Raw genomic sequence first — 19,441 nt, forward strand, 5'->3', positions numbered from 1 at the left:
AATTTATTATTATTATTCTTTAAATATTATTTTTAGTACTTTTTACATTTCATAAGTGGTCAATTTGAAGATTATAGTGAAAGATATTTGTTCTATTTCCTTCTTATTTTTATTATTATTATTTTTTTTGTTTTATACAAACACAACTTAGCCAATTTTCTACTATTTTTTTTTTGTTTCTTTTTTTAGAAAATAAATCTTAAAATGACAACAACAATTTCGAAATTTTCATTTCTTCACGTCATATTCACAATTCGTTTTGACTTTTATAAAAATAATAAAGAATGAAGAGAGAAAAAATAATAAGAAGAAGAGTTTTAGGAGAAGAACTTACAAAAGAAAAGTGTTTTATTATTCTGTGAACCTTTTGAAAGAATTTTAAAATAATTCTCTCTATCCGTTAAAAATTAATTCGAGTTTTGTATGCAAATTATAGAAAATTAAAGCGTTTCACACAATACTTATGTGTTAGAATGCTGTGACGTGTTGCCTACGTAATTTACATTGTATTTGTCGCGTCGCGTAGCATGGCATCGAGTTGTTAAGTTTAAAGCGATTTTTGAATATTAATTTGGCTTTAATTTAAAAATATTCTAGTTTTTAATTAAATTAGAGATTTGAAAATGGTGGACGAGTTAAGATTAGAATTAATATAAGAAAATGTCGAACGTTGCGTGGCACGCAAAGCGGCATACGCGCCATCGCGGCGAGTGGGCGCTAGATCTAAGGGCTTGAAACCCGTTTAGTCTTTAATAATATTTCACGTTGTGCCGGGCCCTCGGCAAAATTGAAAAGAATAAAATGAAGTTTAGACAACTTAAAAAATTTCCTGCTTTGAAATCTAACGCGCTACGTATTAAGGCAAATGACAAATAGAAACATCAAAGATATGTTTCGCATCGCGTCGGCGCGTACAAACATTAACATGTTAAAGATCGCGAGTGAAGGCTGATATCGATAACGTAAATTTACTGTTTATAGATCTTATACGTTATCTATGACGTTTTAAGACGTTTACGTTTTTTACAGAAACGAGGTAGACAAATTTCGCTTCGTATCGCAACTTCGTCGCGTCGCGTCGCGCGCGTTATATACAGTATAGATATAACGCAGTTAACCTATAAACGGGATCAATTTTAAGTTTTTCATATGCAAATTTATCGAGTTAAGGCAAAGAATTTCCAGTTATATATATATATATGATGTTTCCATTATGGCTGGGGGATACTTCGATTTAACTCGGGACGAATGACCACTTTAAAGAAAATGAATAGAAGGACTTTCATTTTTATTTGGCATTTTCAAGTAGAATTCTATCAAGTTTTATATTCTGTCTTTAAATTTTTTAGGAGGAAGAAACCTCCCCCCATCAACTCTCTTTCTATAGAAACTCGATCGCACTTCACAGCTATTGCATAACGTCAAATCAGCTTTTTTTTTTTCAACCACTTCTACTTATTTTGCATACGAAATGCCCTTATTGCTGAGTGGACAGTCGACTTAAGTAGCTTAGTTGACGTTATGCTTCTTGATTTTCGACTTTGCAAATGTTTTGCTCATTTATTTAATTTAATTTCAGTTCAATTTGACATTTTTCTGTAACTTAAACCTATAGTTTACGTTACCAGAATAGTAAAAATTGTAAGGAGTGTGAAGAAGAAACTCGTGTTTAGAGAGAAAAAATGGTAAAAAGAAATTTCCAGAAGAATGAGGAATACATAAGAAAAATATGAGGAAATAAGGAAAAGGTAGCTTTGATTGAGGGAATGGAAGATGCTTTTAAAATGTAAGGGAAGGTACGTGTAGGAGGGCAAATAATTTCTAAAATATAAAGAAAAATATGCATTAGAGAGTGAGGAATTCAAGGAAATATTCTTTTAAAAACAGGAAATATGCAAAATACAAGGGAAAGCATACATAAAAGGATAAGGAATTTATAAATTGTAAGAGAAGTATGCTTGAGAAGACAAAGTAATTATAAAATATGAGAAAATGTATGCGTAAAAGGAGACAAAGAATTTACGAATGTAAGAGAAAGTGTGCATAAGAGACAGTCGAAAATTACAAAATGTAAAGGAAATGCGAACAGGAGAATAATTTACAAAACACAAGGAATCTCCATGTTTAACAATTAATGTAATTAATTGTTAAACATGGAGATGACGGCCTGTTGATACTCAAATATAAATCAATATTTAAAGTTTTATTAGTATAATTAATTGTATATATGACAATATTCTATTTTATTTTGTTAAGCAAGCGGGTAAGATAGCATCCGACCTTTCTCCTCATTCTGTTTGATCAAATGTCTAAGATGGCATCCAACTTTATCCCATTGTTTGATGGAATTCATGATATAAATTATATTGCCAAGAATTTTTGTAATTTTATACAGAAATAATAAGAAATTCACCATATTATAGCGTGTCATCTCACCCGATTTACAAGGTAAGTTGGCAATATAAAGAACTCTGTACATTTTACATATAAAATAGCTTAAACCCTGTTTAGATTTATTTATTTTCTTGATATTTTTGATACGTTATGAACAGATTTCTGCCATCTTCCCTCATTTATAATGTTTTTAACTCGACGATTTTCAAGAAAGTTGGCATCAAAACGTGGACAGTTCTTCAATCCTCATCCCTGTGGCGTAACTAAAATTTTACTCTGTGGGAAAATGATGTAGTATAATCGCAACGAAGAAAAATTAAGCGCACCCNATTAAGAAAGTAAAGAGAAAAATACTTGCTTTGTTTTAACATTGAAGATAATATAACTCCCGAGACTTAAATTTCTTTTACTCATATAGCTGCGGGCCTTTCTTTTCTTCCTCCTCTTAAATTTTTTTTTTGGGGGGGAATTTTTTTTTTTAAAGTTTAGATTCTATAAAGAATGGACCAATATATATTCTGCTTACAGGAGTAAAATGAAACTGGTTTTGAGCTCTGGCGACTGTTTTTAGATTGATTTTTAGTCCAGATAAATCTAAATAAATGCTGTCTACTTCGAAGTAACTTTAAGTTACTTGGAAGTTCAGTGAATTAACTTGTATATAAGAATTTCTCTGATAAATCGATGGGAATTTTTATACTAGTTAACTAATATTAAACAAATTCTATGCCTAATTAAACAGTACTGAGTTATTTTGCAATTGATAAACAGGTGAAGAAGTGAAGTAAACTTCGTTATCAAGTTAACTATTAAAGGACAGACAGTAGAAACTTATCTGTTATATATTTTTTAAATTAGCAGCCTAATAATGGGCTGAAATTAAAAAAAACTAGTAAGAAATATTCTTTATCTCTTTTAAATAACATTAAAAAATCCCTCTTCCATCGTATGGTAGGTCAGTGAACTATTACGTAAATGGAAAGACGTTAAGTTACTATAGAAGGACGGTAAATAGGTCCTATGACGTGTAGAGTCAGGAGGAGGATGATCTTATATTTATTATTGCTTTTATAAATAATTTGAAAGAATGGCATTTATAGAAATCTTCTTTAAAATGTCTTTGTATTGAGTTTTCATCAAAAAAGTCGCAGCCATCCCGTGTCATCTGGATTGGAAAGAGAAGCAATTGGCGTGCATCAGGAAAGAAGACATCTTTTCTTCTTCTCCCTTGCATTACTTTTATCTTATATGCTTTCTCTCTGATTAATATATTACTTCTCTCTAAAAATACTTTCAAATTATTCCCCCCCTTTTTTTTATTTATTTTTCCTTCTCCTTCTTTGATAGATTGCATTACGTAAAGAAGATTAAAAATAAATATATATTTTTTTGTCTTGAACAAAAGAATTTAAATAGTTTTTCTTTTTAAGAATATATATATATAAGTAATGATTTTTTAGAAATAAATGTATCTAAAAATATTCAGGGAAACTTGAGTTTTGCAAATTTTAAAATATTAAATCAGCAAATTTTAAACTGATGATGAAGATATTCCCTAAAGGAAGAGTGTATTCATTGATGCAGAAATAACGATATCCCGAGGGATTAGGATTATTCCAGTGTATTAATCCTTTTTGGACATATATTGGATCGTGAATTAATTTGTTACACGTTAAATAGTTCTGTTATAAGCTTAAAATAGCGTTAAACTCGTTGAGTTAATAATTACTTCTTTAAATATTTAAGTTTAAATAATAAAAATTATATTAATTCAATTATCTTATGTTAATTTTCTTCTTTTCGATAATTCAATTATATTTTTAGAAATTCTGTTTTATTTGTTTAAAAGTTTTGCATAAAACAAAACAAACACTAGCGAGTTTAGATTTAAATATTTGTTTCGGCCAATTGGAGTTTAGATAAACATAACTCTATCCAATCATCTTTGGAGGATTTTTAAACTTTATTTTACAGAAGATGACGTATATTCGCATGAAATTTTAAACTTTTTTTTACTCAAATTTACATAATTTAGCTTATTTTACAATTTAAAAAACTTAAAATATCGATAAATATGTTGACAGACGAAGCGAAAAGCCAATTTAGATAATTATAGTTACACACCAACTTGCGAAAATTGTCTTAAAAATAAATATTTTAGAAATTACCTTTCGTTAATATTATTCCTAATATTAAAGTCATTCCCTAAGGTAGATTTGATAATAATGAATATTGATTGTTTAAGCAGCTCCTGTAATACTCTACGCGTGGACCTCGCCCTACACCATACACGTACATTAATCTAACAGTTTTCTCATCAAGAAGAAAAATCTATAAGTATCAGCTTAATATTACAGTTAGAATAACACAATTCGTAACATAAAAAAACCACACATACAGTTTTTAAATTCGTTTTTTACATTTAATTGTATTCATCACGCTAGAGCCATCAGATAGATGCCATTATATCAAAGAAATTTCGATTAGAAAAAGACAGTTGGGAACGATTTCTTTGCATGTCTTTATTCAACACTACAAACACATCAGCATAGCTCACTTTGCATAAACTAACATCAATGGTGGTTTCCCCTTGGAACCACAAGCTGCGACCATCGAATTCGACCAAGAATTTTAGTCAAACGCCATATAACAAATGAAATCACATTTTACCAAGCCAGTGGGTCGAAGGAGAAGAGAGGATTTTCTCTTTTTTTAGGGGGATATTTTTTAAATTTCCCCAATAGCCATTCAGTAAAGACAGCAATGACGAATCACTTCCATAAATATTCCATTGGACAGAATCTTTTCAGTTCTTCGGGGCAAAGAAGAAAGAAGATGCCATCAATCTCTCCTGTTAGTCTATATATGTATTAAGAAAGTAAAGAGAAAAATACTTGCTTTGTTTTAACATTGAAGATAATATAACTCCCGAGACTTAAATTTCTTTTACTCATATAGCTGCGGGCCTTTCTTTTCTTCCTCCTCTTAAATTTTTTTTTTGGGGGGGAATTTTTTTTTTTAAAGTTTAGATTCTATAAAGAATGGACCAATATATATTCTGCTTACAGGAGTAAAATGAAACTGGTTTTGAGCTCTGGCGACTGTTTTTAGATTGATTTTTAGTCCAGATAAATCTAAATAAATGCTGTCTACTTCGAAGTAACTTTAAGTTACTTGGAAGTTCAGTGAATTAACTTGTATATAAGAATTTCTCTGATAAATCGATGGGAATTTCTATACTAGTTAACTAATATTAAACAAATTCTATGCCTAATTAAACAGTACTGAGTTATTTTGCAATTGATAAACAGGTGAAGAAGTGAAGTAAACTTCGTTATCAAGTTAACTATTAAAGGACAGACAGTAGAAACTTATCTGTTATATATTTTTTAAATTAGCAGCCTAATAATGGGCTGAAATTAAAAAAAACTAGTAAGAAATATTCTTTATCTCTTTTAAATAACATTAAAAAATCCCTCTTCCATCGTATGGTAGGTCAGTGAACTATTACGTAAATGGAAAGACGTTAAGTTACTATAGAAGGACGGTAAATAGGTCCTATGACGTGTAGAGTCAGGAGGAGGATGATCTTATATTTATTATTGCTTTTATAAATAATTTGAAAGAATGGCATTTATAGAAATCTTCTTTAAAATGTCTTTGTATCGAGTTTTCATCAAAAAAGTCGCAGCCATCCCGTGTCATCTGGATTGGAAAGAGAAGCAATTGGCGTGCATCAGGAAAGAAGACATCTTTTCTTCTTCTCCCTTGCATTACTTTTATCTTATATGCTTATTTAAATCAATAATATCTTAAACATTTTATTTAATTTTCATAACGTTTTTAAAGGAAATTTTATAGGTATTTTTACACGCGCTCTCACTAAAAGAGGGATAGAAAATGGCAAACAAATAAAGAAAATAAAGGGGAAAAAAACTATTTTATCTCGGAAAATAAATCGTAAGACAAGCATATAACTGTTTTTATAGATCTTATTTTATACTTCACAGCTGCAAATTTAAATTTTTGCAACTTACTTTAAATAGTTTCAAGCTCAAGTAAGCATTGTATTTTTGATGTTCTTGCATTACTTCCTGACCAATCGCAATTGATTTCCATGGATCACAGAGATCAGTAAACAGGAACAGGAGTTCACACGTCCGTAAAATATTCTTCTTTACCTTCTTTTCAAAGTATTTAAATCTGTTATTACTTTGTAGAATAAGCAATTTAAATATTACTGTATATTTGGCGAATACATATTGTCTTCTCATGGACAAAAAATGGCCTCCAGGTAAATCAACATACCTCCTGTACGGATATTTCTTGTTTAGAATTGATAAAACCGGTATAAAATTTGATTCTTATGTGTTTTTAGATGATTCTATATACATTTGATTGATATAAATTCAAAGAAATCGTGCTTCTGAGTATCGATAAATTGTTATCGCTATAGAGAAATTCTTTCAGAAATTGTTGAAAATTTGTTAAAATTATTTAATAAACTAGCCAATAATTTAGTTTTTAACGTTTTATGATCATTTTGTGTGATTTTTATTGATAAATTTCGTAAGCTTTGAATATTTTTTAACTGGTATTCACTGTCGCTCGTCGTCGCGGCGCGTTGCGTGCAGACTAAATTTTGTAGAATTAAACTAATTTGTATATTAATACAGGGTATAAACAATTGATAAATAGATGCGACACGTTTTTGACTACAAGAAAACACGTTAATTAGCAGTTTGAATGCTATAGATTTTTTAATTTTCGTGATACGCGACTCGCGGTTCCATTACGTCGTGCGACAGACATTCGAACTTTCAAATGTAATAACCTGTAATATAATTAATAAAGATTAAAATATTATACTTAATGTTTTCTAGATTTCTGAATAATAATTGGCGAATAAAGTGAATATTTATAAAATATAAATTTATTATTAAAAGTTTTAAAGGTTATTGTCATTGCGCGCGCGTCGCGCTCGTCCTCATAATTCACGAAAATTACCATGTCTATATAAGATTTTTCTATTTTATATATTATAAAAAATGCGCACATTTAAGTAATTAATTATTTAAAACAAATAAAAGACAGAAGAAACAAGAATTATATAATTTTAGCACGACGCGTTGGCGCGACGGTTCGTACGCGTCACTTCGCGATGACTGTTATTACATTATTCAAACCGTTAAAAGAAATTTAATTCGAACTCAACCATAAAACAATGAATATAATTCAATAAATTACACATAAAATTTCAAATTTAAATAAATTTTATCGCAAAAATCCAAGAAGGAATTTACATTTTTATACAATTTTTTTAGGGAAAATTTAATCTGCTCAATGGGTGTATTAAACCGTATTTTGTATGTAAAATAGGGAAAAAATTTTATCAATATTTTATTTAGTAAATTGTAACATCAATAAATAATCGAATAAATTTATTTTTAAAATTCCGAAGAGGGAATAAATAATAAAAGAAAATGGATTTTTCTAGTGAATATTTGCAATAAACGAACGAAGAATATCCATCCTGCTTCACTATTACTAGGTAAGTCTGTTTTCTATATAGAATATTGGAACTAGAATTATCGAATATACAAGACAGAACTTGCAGAATTGTAAGATATCTTTCCACATTTCAATTCGTAGGAGGTAATCTTTGCCAAAGGCAAAACACAATAAAACAACTACCCTCTTCAGATCAAAATCACTGTATACAATCCTCACACCTCCTGTATTATTCATCTATATGTATAAACAAAATACACACAAGATATCTTAAGTTTCTAACTTGAAGAATTTTTATATTATTTAAAGAAATGGTAATTACTGTTATTTGTATGCGGGTGCCACCGCCTCGATTAATTATCATCCCTCATCTCCATGTTTAACAATTAATGTAATTAATTGTTAAACATGGAGATGACGGCCTGTTGATACTCAAATATAAATCAATATTTAAAGTTTTATTAGTATAATTAATTGTATATATGACAATATTCTATTTTATTTTGTTAAGCAAGCGGGTAAGATAGCATCCGACCTTTCTCCTCATTCTGTTTGATCAAATGTCTAAGATGGCATCCAACTTTATCCCATTGTTTGATGGAATTCATGATATAAATTATATTGCCAAGAATTTTTGTAATTTTATACAGAAATAATAAGAAATTCACCATATTATAGCGTGTCATCTCACCCGATTTACAAGGTAAGTTGGCAATATAAAGAACTCTGTACATTTTACATATAGAATAGTTTAAATCCTGTTTACATTTATTTATTTTCTTGATATTTTTGATACGTTATGAACAGATTTCTGCCATCTTCCCTCATTTATAATGTTTTTAACTCGACGATTTTCAAGAAAGTTGGCATCAAAACGTGGACAGTTCTTCAATCCTCATCCCTGTGGCGTAACTAAAATTTTACTCTGTGGGAAAATGATGTAGTATAATCGCAACGAAGAAAAATTAAGCGCACCCTAAAGCTTCTGGGGATCCAACATTCACATTACCCCCCATAAATACGTCACTGCCTAACCCCATTCCTCACCTCTCATAAATATGCCCATGTCTCACCCTAACAAACTCAAATTAGCGATAGAAAACAAAGAAAATAATTAAAAATGGCGATAAATTTACACTAAAAAGGAGCCATTCCCTCAATTTTTACCCTTTACGGTTCGAAATAGATGTAAAACTAGTTATAGAAAATATAAATTTGTTGACTATTCAATAAAATTTAATAAAAAAAATACAATTGTGTTTGCTAAAATTTATTATTATTATTCTTTAAATATTATTTTTAGTACTTTTTACATTTCATAAGTGGTCAATTTGAAGATTATAGTGAAAGATATTTGTTCTATTTCCTTCTTATTTTTATTATTATTATTTTTTTTGTTTTATACAAACACAACTTAGCCAATTTTCTACTATTTTTTTTTTGTTTCTTTTTTTAGAAAATAAATCTTAAAATGACAACAACAATTTCGAAATTTTCATTTCTTCACGTCATATTCACAATTCGTTTTGACTTTTATAAAAATAATAAAGAATGAAGAGAGAAAAAATAATAAGAAGAAGAGTTTTAGGAGAAGAACTTACAAAAGAAAAGTGTTTTATTATTCTGTGAACCTTTTGAAAGAATTTTAAAATAATTCTCTCTATCCGTTAAAAATTAATTCGAGTTTTGTATGCAAATTATAGAAAATTAAAGCGTTTCACACAATACTTATGTGTTAGAATGCTGTGACGTGTTGCCTACGTAGTTTACATTGTATTTGTCGCGTCGCGTAGCATGGCATCGAGTTGTTAAGTTTAAAGCGATTTTTGAATATTAATTTGGCTTTAATTTAAAAATATTCTAGTTTTTAATTAAATTAGAGATTTGAAAATGGTGGACGAGTTAAGATTAGAATTAATATAAGAAAATGTCGAACGTTGCGTGGCACGCAAAGCGGCATACGCGCCATCGCGGCGAGTGGGCGCTAGATCTAAGGGCTTGAAACCCGTTTAGTCTTTAATAATATTTCACGTTGTGCCGGGCCCTCGGCAAAATTGAAAAGAATAAAATGAAGTTTAGACAACTTAAAAAATTTCCTGCTTTGAAATCTAACGCGCTACGTATTAAGGCAAATGACAAATAGAAACATCAAAGATATGTTTCGCATCGCGTCGGCGCGTACAAACATTAACATGTTAAAGATCGCGAGTGAAGGCTGATATCGATAACGTAAATTTACTGTTTATAGATCTTATACGTTATCTATGACGTTTTAAGACGTTTACGTTTTTTACAGAAACGAGGTAGACAAATTTCGCTTCGTATCGCAACTTCGTCGCGTCGCGTCGCGCGCGTTATATACAGTATAGATATAACGCAGTTAACCTATAAACGGGATCAATTTTAAGTTTTTCATATGCAAATTTATCGAGTTAAGGCAAAGAATTTCCAGTTATATATATATATATGATGTTTCCATTATGGCTGGGGGATACTTCGATTTAACTCGGGACGAATGACCACTTTAAAGAAAATGAATAGAAGGACTTTCATTTTTATTTGGCATTTTCAAGTAGAATTCTATCAAGTTTTATATTCTGTCTTTAAATTTTTTAGGAGGAAGAAACCTCCCCCCATCAACTCTCTTTCTATAGAAACTCGATCGCACTTCACAGCTATTGCATAACGTCAAATCAGCTTTTTTTTTTCAACCACTTCTACTTATTTTGCATACGAAATGCCCTTATTGCTGAGTGGACAGTCGACTTAAGTAGCTTAGTTGACGTTATGCTTCTTGATTTTCGACTTTGCAAATGTTTTGCTCATTTATTTAATTTAATTTCAGTTCAATTTGACATTTTTCTGTAACTTAAACCTATAGTTTACGTTACCAGAATAGTAAAAATTGTAAGGAGTGTGAAGAAGAAACTCGTGTTTAGAGAGAAAAAATGGTAAAAAGAAATTTCCAGAAGAATGAGGAATACATAAGAAAAATATGAGGAAATAAGGAAAAGGTAGCTTTGATTGAGGGAATGGAAGATGCTTTTAAAATGTAAGGGAAGGTACGTGTAGGAGGGCAAATAATTTCTAAAATATAAAGAAAAATATGCATTAGAGAGTGAGGAATTCAAGGAAATATTCTTTTAAAAACAGGAAATATGCAAAATACAAGGGAAAGCATACATAAAAAGATAAGGAATTTATAAATTGTAAGAGAAGTATGCTTGAGAAGACAAAGTAATTATAAAATATGAGAAAATGTATGCGTAAAAGGAGACAAAGAATTTACGAATGTAAGAGAAAGTGTGCATAAGAGACAGTCGAAAATTACAAAATGTAAAGGAAATGCGAACAGGAGAATAATTTACAAAACACAAGGAAAAGTTTGAACAAGAATAAAAGAAAAAAAACTTAAATTTTTTTCCTTAAAAAATAGAAGTAATAAAAATTAACTTACAGTAAATAAAATTTTACTAAATTAAATTAAATAAAAATTCATTACATATTATTATAATTTTCAAAAAAAAAAAAAATTAAATTACTTTCTCAGAAAGAAAAATAAAATAATAAAAATTACAATATTTATCTAAACAACAAGAAAAAAAAAATACTTTAAGAAAAGACGTTTATAGGAAATTAGCTTTAAATTAATTTTAAAATAGTGTTTAAATATGCATCATTCATGACATTAAATAAAAATTTGTAAATAAAAAAATAAAATTAATTCAAAAAAATATATATAATTCATTCATTAGTTTGATAAAGAATAAATAAAATCAAATTATACACAAAGTACTAATCTGAAATTTTAATTAAAACATTCTTTTCAAAGAAATTTTCCTTCTTTTTTTTTTAATTTAAAAATTTAAAAGTAAAATTGTTAAATTTACAAATAAATCAATTTAAAAATTAAAATATTTAAAAAAAAATATATTGTCATTATTTATTTATTTCTAAAGTTTTAGAATATTAACACCATTGTATTTTTACTTAATTAAAATTTATAAATAAATAATTTATTTTTGCTCTATTAAGAATGCTTATTGAATGTGATATTTAGTTAATAATATTATAAGTTTATTTACTTTTAAAGGGGTTTTATTTAAAAAAATTAAGCGTTAAAAAGAAGGTGAGGTAAGAAAATTAATTTTTTTAATTAAATATTAATTATAATTATCGTTAATAATTTATAATTTAAAGCAAAACCTGAAAAAATAAGTAAGTAATTTTTGCATTTTTTTGAAGGTAAAATTTTCGATATTTTGTAGTTTTTTTCAATATATTTATCTAATAAAATCATTTTTAGATTGTTTTAGAATCAGTTTTTATTAGATTTAGCATAAAACAGGAGTTATATTTTGCTAAAACCATTATAAAACCTTAACGTACGACTTTTTAGAATGCTTTCTTGTATTTTTTTTTTAGATATAAATTTATATTTATACTAAAAAAAATCTATATACAGTCGACCCCCCTATAACACTGTTGATAATTCCATTTTATATGAATTCCATGTTGTACGAGTCACTTAGATTTTACAAATACGTGTACCAGGCTGTGAACGGCTCATGTATTTGTAAAATCTAAGTGACTCGTATAACATGGAATTCATATGAAACGGAATAATCAACAGTTTTATGGGGGGGGGGGTCGACTGTAATATGGAATTATAACGATAATTTTTTGTCATTTCTTGGTATTTTTTACAAATTTACTTAGAGACATTACTCTACAACGAACACAGTGGATAATGTGTATATTCTAATTACTAATATCGTAAAAATTACAATTTAAATTTTAAAAAAATCAACAGTTAGTATAAATTCAACATTTATATCGATTAAATTTATAGAGTTTTGTACATTTACCTTTTACTTATTTAAAATATATATATATATGTATATATATATATGTAGATGTATAATAAAAAATTTTCTAAGAAAATAAACATATCCTGTTTTGTCAATTGATGTAGATAAGTCACGTTTGTAGCATTGAATTTCTTATTTTTTTCTCCTTATTTTCAGATATTTATGAGAATAGCATCTGGTAGAAAATTATTTATTATTTTTTTTTTGAAACATCATCATTCATTTTGTAGATTATCTAAAAATTCAATTAAGAAATTCTTCCTTGTTTTGATAAAGATGCTTCTCTTCTTCTCTTCTTCACTTCTCTCCAAACTTTAAATCTTGAACAAAAGAATTTAAATAGTTTTTCTTTTTAAGAATATATATATATAAGTAATGATTTTTTAGAAATAAATGTATCTAAAAATATTCAGGGAAACTTGAGTTTTGCAAATTTTAAAATATTAAATCAGCAAATTTTAAACTGATGATGAAGATATTCCCTAAAGGAAGAGTGTATTCATTGATGCAGAAATAACGATATCCCGAGGGATTAGGATTATTCCAGTGTATTAATCCTTTTTGGACATATATTGGATCGTGAATTAATTTGTTACACGTTAAATAGTTCTGTTATAAGCTTAAAATAGCGTTAAACTCGTTGAGTTAATAATTACTTCTTTAAATATTTAAGTTTAAATAATAAAAATTATATTAATTCAATTATCTTATGTTAATTTTCTTCTTTTCGATAATTCAATTATATTTTTAGAAATTCTGTTTTATTTGTTTAAAAGTTTTGCATAAAACAAAACAAACACTAGCGAGTTTAGATTTAAATATTTGTTTCGGCCAATTGGAGTTTAGATAAACATAACTCTATCCAATCATCTTTGGAGGATTTTTAAACTTTATTTTACAGAAGATGACGTATATTCGCACGAAATTTTAAACTTTTTTTTACTCAAATTTACATAATTTAGCTTATTTTACAATTTAAAAAACTTAAAATATCGATAAATATGTTGACAGACGAAGCGAAAAGCCAATTTAGATAATTATAGTTACACACCAACTTGCGAAAATTGTCTTAAAAATAAATATTTTAGAAATTACCTTTCGTTAATATTATTCCTAATATTAAAGTCATTCCCTAAGGTAGATTTGATAATAATGAATATTGATTGTTTAAGCAGCTCCTGTAATACTCTACGCGTGGACCTCGCCCTACACCATACACGTACATTAATCTAACAGTTTTCTCATCAAGAAGAAAAATCTATAAGTATCAGCTTAATATTACAGTTAGAATAACACAATTCGTAACATAAAAAAACCACACATACAGTTTTTAAATTCGTTTTTTACATTTAATTGTATTCATCACGCTAGAGCCATCAGATAGATGCCATTATATCAAAGAAATTTCGATTAGAAAAAGACAGTTGGGAACGATTTCTTTGCATGTCTTTATTCAACACTACAAACACATCAGCATAGCTCACTTTGCATAAACTAACATCAATGGTGGTTTCCCCTTGGAACCACAAGCTGCGACCATCGAATTCGACCAAGAATTTTAGTCAAACGCCATATAACAAATGAAATCACATTTTACCAAGCCAGTGGGTCGAAGGAGAAGAGAGGATTTTCTCTTTTTTTAGGGGGATATTTTTTAAATTTCCCCAATAGCCATTCAGTAAAGACAGCAATGACGAATCACTTCCATAAATATTCCATTGGACAGAATCTTTTCAGTTCTTCGGGGCAAAGAAGAAAGAAGATGCCATCAATCTCTCCTGTTAGTCTATATATGTATTAAGAAAGTAAAGAGAAAAATACTTGCTTTGTTTTAACATTGAAGATAATATAACTCCCGAGACTTAAATTTCTTTTACTCATATAGCTGCGGGCCTTTCTTTTCTTCCTCCTCTTAAATTTTTTTTTTGGGGGGGAATTTTTTTTTTTAAAGTTTAGATTCTATAAAGAATGGACCAATATATATTCTGCTTACAGGAGTAAAATGAAACTGGTTTTGAGCTCTGGCGACTGTTTTTAGATTGATTTTTAGTCCAGATAAATCTAAATAAATGCTGTCTACTTCGAAGTAACTTTAAGTTACTTGGAAGTTCAGTGAATTAACTTGTATATAAGAATTTCTCTGATAAATCGATGGGAATTTCTATACTAGTTAACTAATATTAAACAAATTCTATGCCTAATTAAACAGTACTGAGTTATTTTGCAATTGATAAACAGGTGAAGAAGTGAAGTAAACTTCGTTATCAAGTTAACTATTAAAGGACAGACAGTAGAAACTTATCTGTTATATATTTTTTAAATTAGCAGCCCAATAATGGGCTGAAATTAAAAAAAAACTAGTAAGAAATATTCTTTATCTCTTTTAAATAACATTAAAAAATCCCTCTTCCATCGTATGGTAGGTCAGTGAACTATTACGTAAATGGAAAGACGTTAAGTTACTATAGAAGGACGGTAAATAGGTCCTATGACGTGTAGAGTCAGGAGGAGGATGATCTTATATTTATTATTGCTTTTATAAATAATTTGAAAGAATGGCATTTATAGAAATCTTCTTTAAAATGTCTTTGTATCGAGTTTTCATCAAAAAAGTCGCAGCCATCCCGTGTCATCTGGATTGGAAAGAGAAGCAATTGGCGTGCATCAGGAAAGAAGACATCTTTTCTTCTTCTCCCTTGCATTACTTTTATCTTATATGCTTTCTCTCTGATTAATATATTACTTCTCTCTAAAAATACTTTCAAATTATTCCCCCCCTTTTTTTTATTTATTTTTCCTTCTCCTTCTTTGATAGATTGCATTACGTAAAGAAGATTAAAAATAAATATATATTTTTTTGTTGGTTATAATAAATAAAAATGTAAATTATTGTTACGTTTTATTTGTATTTTGTTATTAAGATATATCGTTATTGATTTTTTTTATTTTTTGAGAGAAGGAATAGTTGTAGTATTATTGCGAGTTTTTAGGGGAATGGATGTGTCCTTTAGGGTAAATTTTAGAGAAATAGACGTGTGTTTTAGGGTGGTTTTTAGAGGAATAGATGTGTGTTTTAGGGTGGTTTTTAGAGGAATAGATGTGTGTTTTGAGGTGGTTTTTAGAGGAATAGATGTGTGTTTTAGGGTGGTTTTTAGAGGAATAGATGTGTGTTTTGAGGTGGTTTTTAGAGGAATAGATGTGTGTTTTAGGGTGGTTTTTAGAGGAATAGATGTGTGTTTTGAGGTGGTTTTTAGAGGAATAGATGTGTGTTTTAGGGTGGTTTTTAGAGGAATAGATGTGTGTTTTAGGGTGGTTTTTAGAGGAATAGATGCACATTTTATTGTAACATTTAGAAGAATAGACGTGCATTTTTGGAGGAATAAACGTGAATGCTACTGTGATTTTTTAGAAGAATAGATACGTATAAAATTGTGATTTTTGAACGAATAAATACGTACAGTACATTCTTGTGATTTTTATTATTAATTAAAATTTTTAATTTTTTCGGGGGAACGGATATACGTATTATTATGATGTTTCAGAAGAATATCTCCATATAATTTTGTTTTTTTGGAAGAATAAATATGTATAAAGTTTCGATTTATTCATTCAATATTTTAGATTTTTTTTTGAAAATGAAAATTTTTTGGAACTGTCGCTAATGATTCAAAAAAAATAACTTCTAGATAGATATTTTATAAGCTAGAAAATGAATACTTTCTATAATAACTTTCAAAAAGAATTGATTAAGACATAAATACATCATTTACAATCCTCTTAAACACCATCCTCTATGCAGAAATAGCATGAATTATCACATATATCTAATTAAATTACTAAATTTTTATAAAAATACACCTTTTTTTCATAATTATACACCTTAATTTAAAGCATTGTATATAAGAAAATAACCAACCTTACAGACCATACCTCCACGTATTTTTATTATATACTATATTATCGACTATAGAACATAAAAATACTTAAATATATTTAAGAAGAAAAGGAATAAAACATTTATTTTGTTTCCATTTTATAGAAAAGTACTAAAAAATTGAGTCAAAACATAGGAAAAAAAAAAAAAACTTGTTAACCCGATCTTCAAAAAGAGCAAGACCTGCACATTCCTGTACATCACACTCTGGTATGGACTATAAAATAATGATTTTATATGAATTTTTAAAAAAATATATAGTAAAAATATACAATTGGAAACGTTTTTCGACCAATGAGATTTTTTAGATGGGGTATTTTTTATGATTTTTCACGTTTGAAAGTTACGCAGATATACTTAGTTGGCAAACGTTGTAAGCATTTATGGTGCGTATGATGAGTATTGCCAAAGGGCTAAAGAAAAACCAAAGTGCTAGACTTATTTAACGATTTGGTTTATAGCCTTTTAAAACGTGAAGGAAATGTATCCTTTCCGGAATAAGACATAAAATTCTTTACCTTGTCTACAACATTTGATAGCTTCTCCCTTTTCCAGTCCCTACCTACTGTACAAACCAATGGAATTTTCTCTATGTACCGATCGTAATCTATATTGTGGCTTAGTTTAATCACCTCTCATTGACGATTATTCTTCCTGTTTTTTTTTAGAAAATTATTCATTAATTTGTATTTTTTAAATAATTTTAAAAAAAATATATATATCTTTTTAAAGTTAAATGCTCGAGAAAGCACAAATTGTCCATAGTTTAGCTGAGTAAATTCTAACTTTATGAGGGATTTAAAAAAAATTCAGTTTTTTTACAATCTCATATTGTACATTTATTTATTTTATAATAATTTTTACACGTTTTAGTTTTTTTATCGATAATTTTAGCTAAATTTTGCCCAAATTGGTCATAGTTTATAGAAAGAGCGCATAAAAAAATGCACTTTCAAAGATGAATTTCGAGTGTTTTTACACTTAAAACTATAAAATTTTTTTGAATTTTTGATTTTTTTATGTGATTTACTTTAGAAAAACACTGATTTATATTTCTAATTACTGAAAATTTAAGCAAATTTGCCTCTTCAACTTCCCTAAACTTTAACGAGGGAAATCGTAACTATAAAATTTTTTTCAAAATAAATTTTGAGTGTTTTTTTATTTTTTAATTGTTTACATGATTTAATTCTTTAAAAAAACATCAATTTTACACGTTAATTAACGTGAGAAATGAGAAAATATCAAAGCTGTTTAGGTTAATTATAAAGTAAAAAAAAATGTTTGGAAATTTTTTGTTTTTATTTATACAAATAAATAATAATAAAAAAATTTATAATTAATTTTACNATTTTTCACGTTTGAAAGTTACGCAGATATACTTAGTTGGCAAACGTTGTAAGCATTTATGGTGCGTATGATGAGTATTGCCAAAGGGCTAAAGAAAAACCAAAGTGCTAGACTTATTTAACGATTTGGTTTATAGCCTTTTAAAACGTGAAGGAAATGTATCCTTTCCGGAATAAGACATAAAATTCTTTACCTTGTCTACAACATTTGATAGCTTCTCCCTTTTCCAGTCCCTACCTACTGTACAAACCAATGGAATTTTCTCTATGTACCGATCGTAATCTATATTGTGGCTTAGTTTAATCACCTCTCATTGACGATTATTCTTCCTGTTTTTTTTTAGAAAATTATTCATTTCAACAAATTAACTAAAATTTCTATTTCTAGTGTTTGATTCATGGGGTAAACTACCAGTAGGACATTTCGGTGGAACTTTAACAGATTTTGGATCTTATTATCAATGCAAACATCTTGTTGATGATGTAAAGAAGACTTTTAACACAGACTGGAAGAACTTTTCTCCCCGTTATTGCATTCTCGATTATCGTTTACCTCCCCCTTCAGTCGCAAAGGATATTTCATCTTACGACACAGTTCCCGATTTTCTTAATATTACTGACAAAGATTCTGTATGCAGCTACAGATTTTATATTTCTCATAAATTTAAAATTACGAAATTACGAAAAATTTAAAAGATTTTATAAATTTTCATATCATTTAGGTACAGAATAGTTTAGTCGGTTACGCTCACGTTTATCTTCAACACGCTATTAGAGTTGGAATATGTGTTCCCTCTTCCTGTAGTTCTGAAGATATTCAAATAGTTTTAAAAAAATGTAAGATTTTATTAATTATTTTAAGCAGAATATAAAAATTTAATCAAATAAATATTAAATTGCTGTTTAATTTTCAAAAAAATGTGAAGTTTTGAATAACATTGGAATTGAAGGAATCGTAAAAGCTAGCCATTGTGACAGCGATGCTCCAGTTACTGTGAATACAGAACAGAAAGTTGTAATGTAAAATAAATATTAAAAAGAATAATTACATTTAAAAAAATTAATTTCGAGAAAATAATTATAAAATTTTATATTCAGCATTTTTATCTCGAGTTTAATTTTGCTTGTGATGATTGGAACAATTATGGATTTGCTACAAAGACATGCAAGTAATTATGATGTTGAGAAACAGAATTCTGGTAAATAAATTATTTTTTAATGTGTAAAGAATGTTCACTTTATATTTATCAAAACACAAAAGAGATCTTTCTAGCACCACACGAGTATTAAGCATGTGGTGTATGAGTTTCACTGTAATGTTTACAGTAAAATAAAAATAAAAACAGAACCTTTAATAACCAGTAACAATTAAGATGTATATA

General features: G+C 28.1%; 1 protein-coding gene across 1 annotated transcript; it reads left to right on the forward strand.

The window, feature by feature from the left end:
• Positions 1–6,666: 6,666 nt before the first annotated feature.
• LOC111637709 lies at positions 6,667–19,354 on the forward strand. The gene is made up of 5 exons (XM_023383274.1): positions 6,667–6,688; positions 18,448–18,689; positions 18,782–18,896; positions 18,986–19,079; positions 19,158–19,354. The coding sequence occupies exons 1-5, from the start codon at positions 6,667–6,669 to the stop codon at positions 19,264–19,266; spliced, it is 582 nt and encodes a 193-aa protein (XP_023239042.1). The 3' UTR covers positions 19,267–19,354.
• The last annotated feature ends 87 nt before the right edge of the window (positions 19,355–19,441 follow it).

Source organism: Centruroides sculpturatus, unplaced genomic scaffold (assembly GCF_000671375.1).
Source record: "Centruroides sculpturatus isolate CEXI.00-Female unplaced genomic scaffold, Cexi_2.0 scaffold251, whole genome shotgun sequence".
In the NCBI taxonomy this organism is placed as follows: Eukaryota; Metazoa; Arthropoda; class Arachnida; order Scorpiones; family Buthidae; genus Centruroides; species Centruroides sculpturatus.

What these genes read in the sequence shown, in the direction of transcription:
- LOC111637709 (XM_023383274.1), top strand. Translation starts at nt 6,667, where the DNA reads ATGGACAAAAAATGGCCTCCAG. An exon ending in GGACAAAAAATGGCCTCCAG is followed by an intron (nt 6,689 to 18,447) that starts GTAAATCAACAT and finishes TTCTATTTCTAG; the next exon opens with TGTTTGATTCATGGGGTAAA. An exon ending in ATATTACTGACAAAGATTCT is followed by an intron (nt 18,690 to 18,781) that starts GTATGCAGCTAC and finishes CATATCATTTAG; the next exon opens with GTACAGAATAGTTTAGTCGG.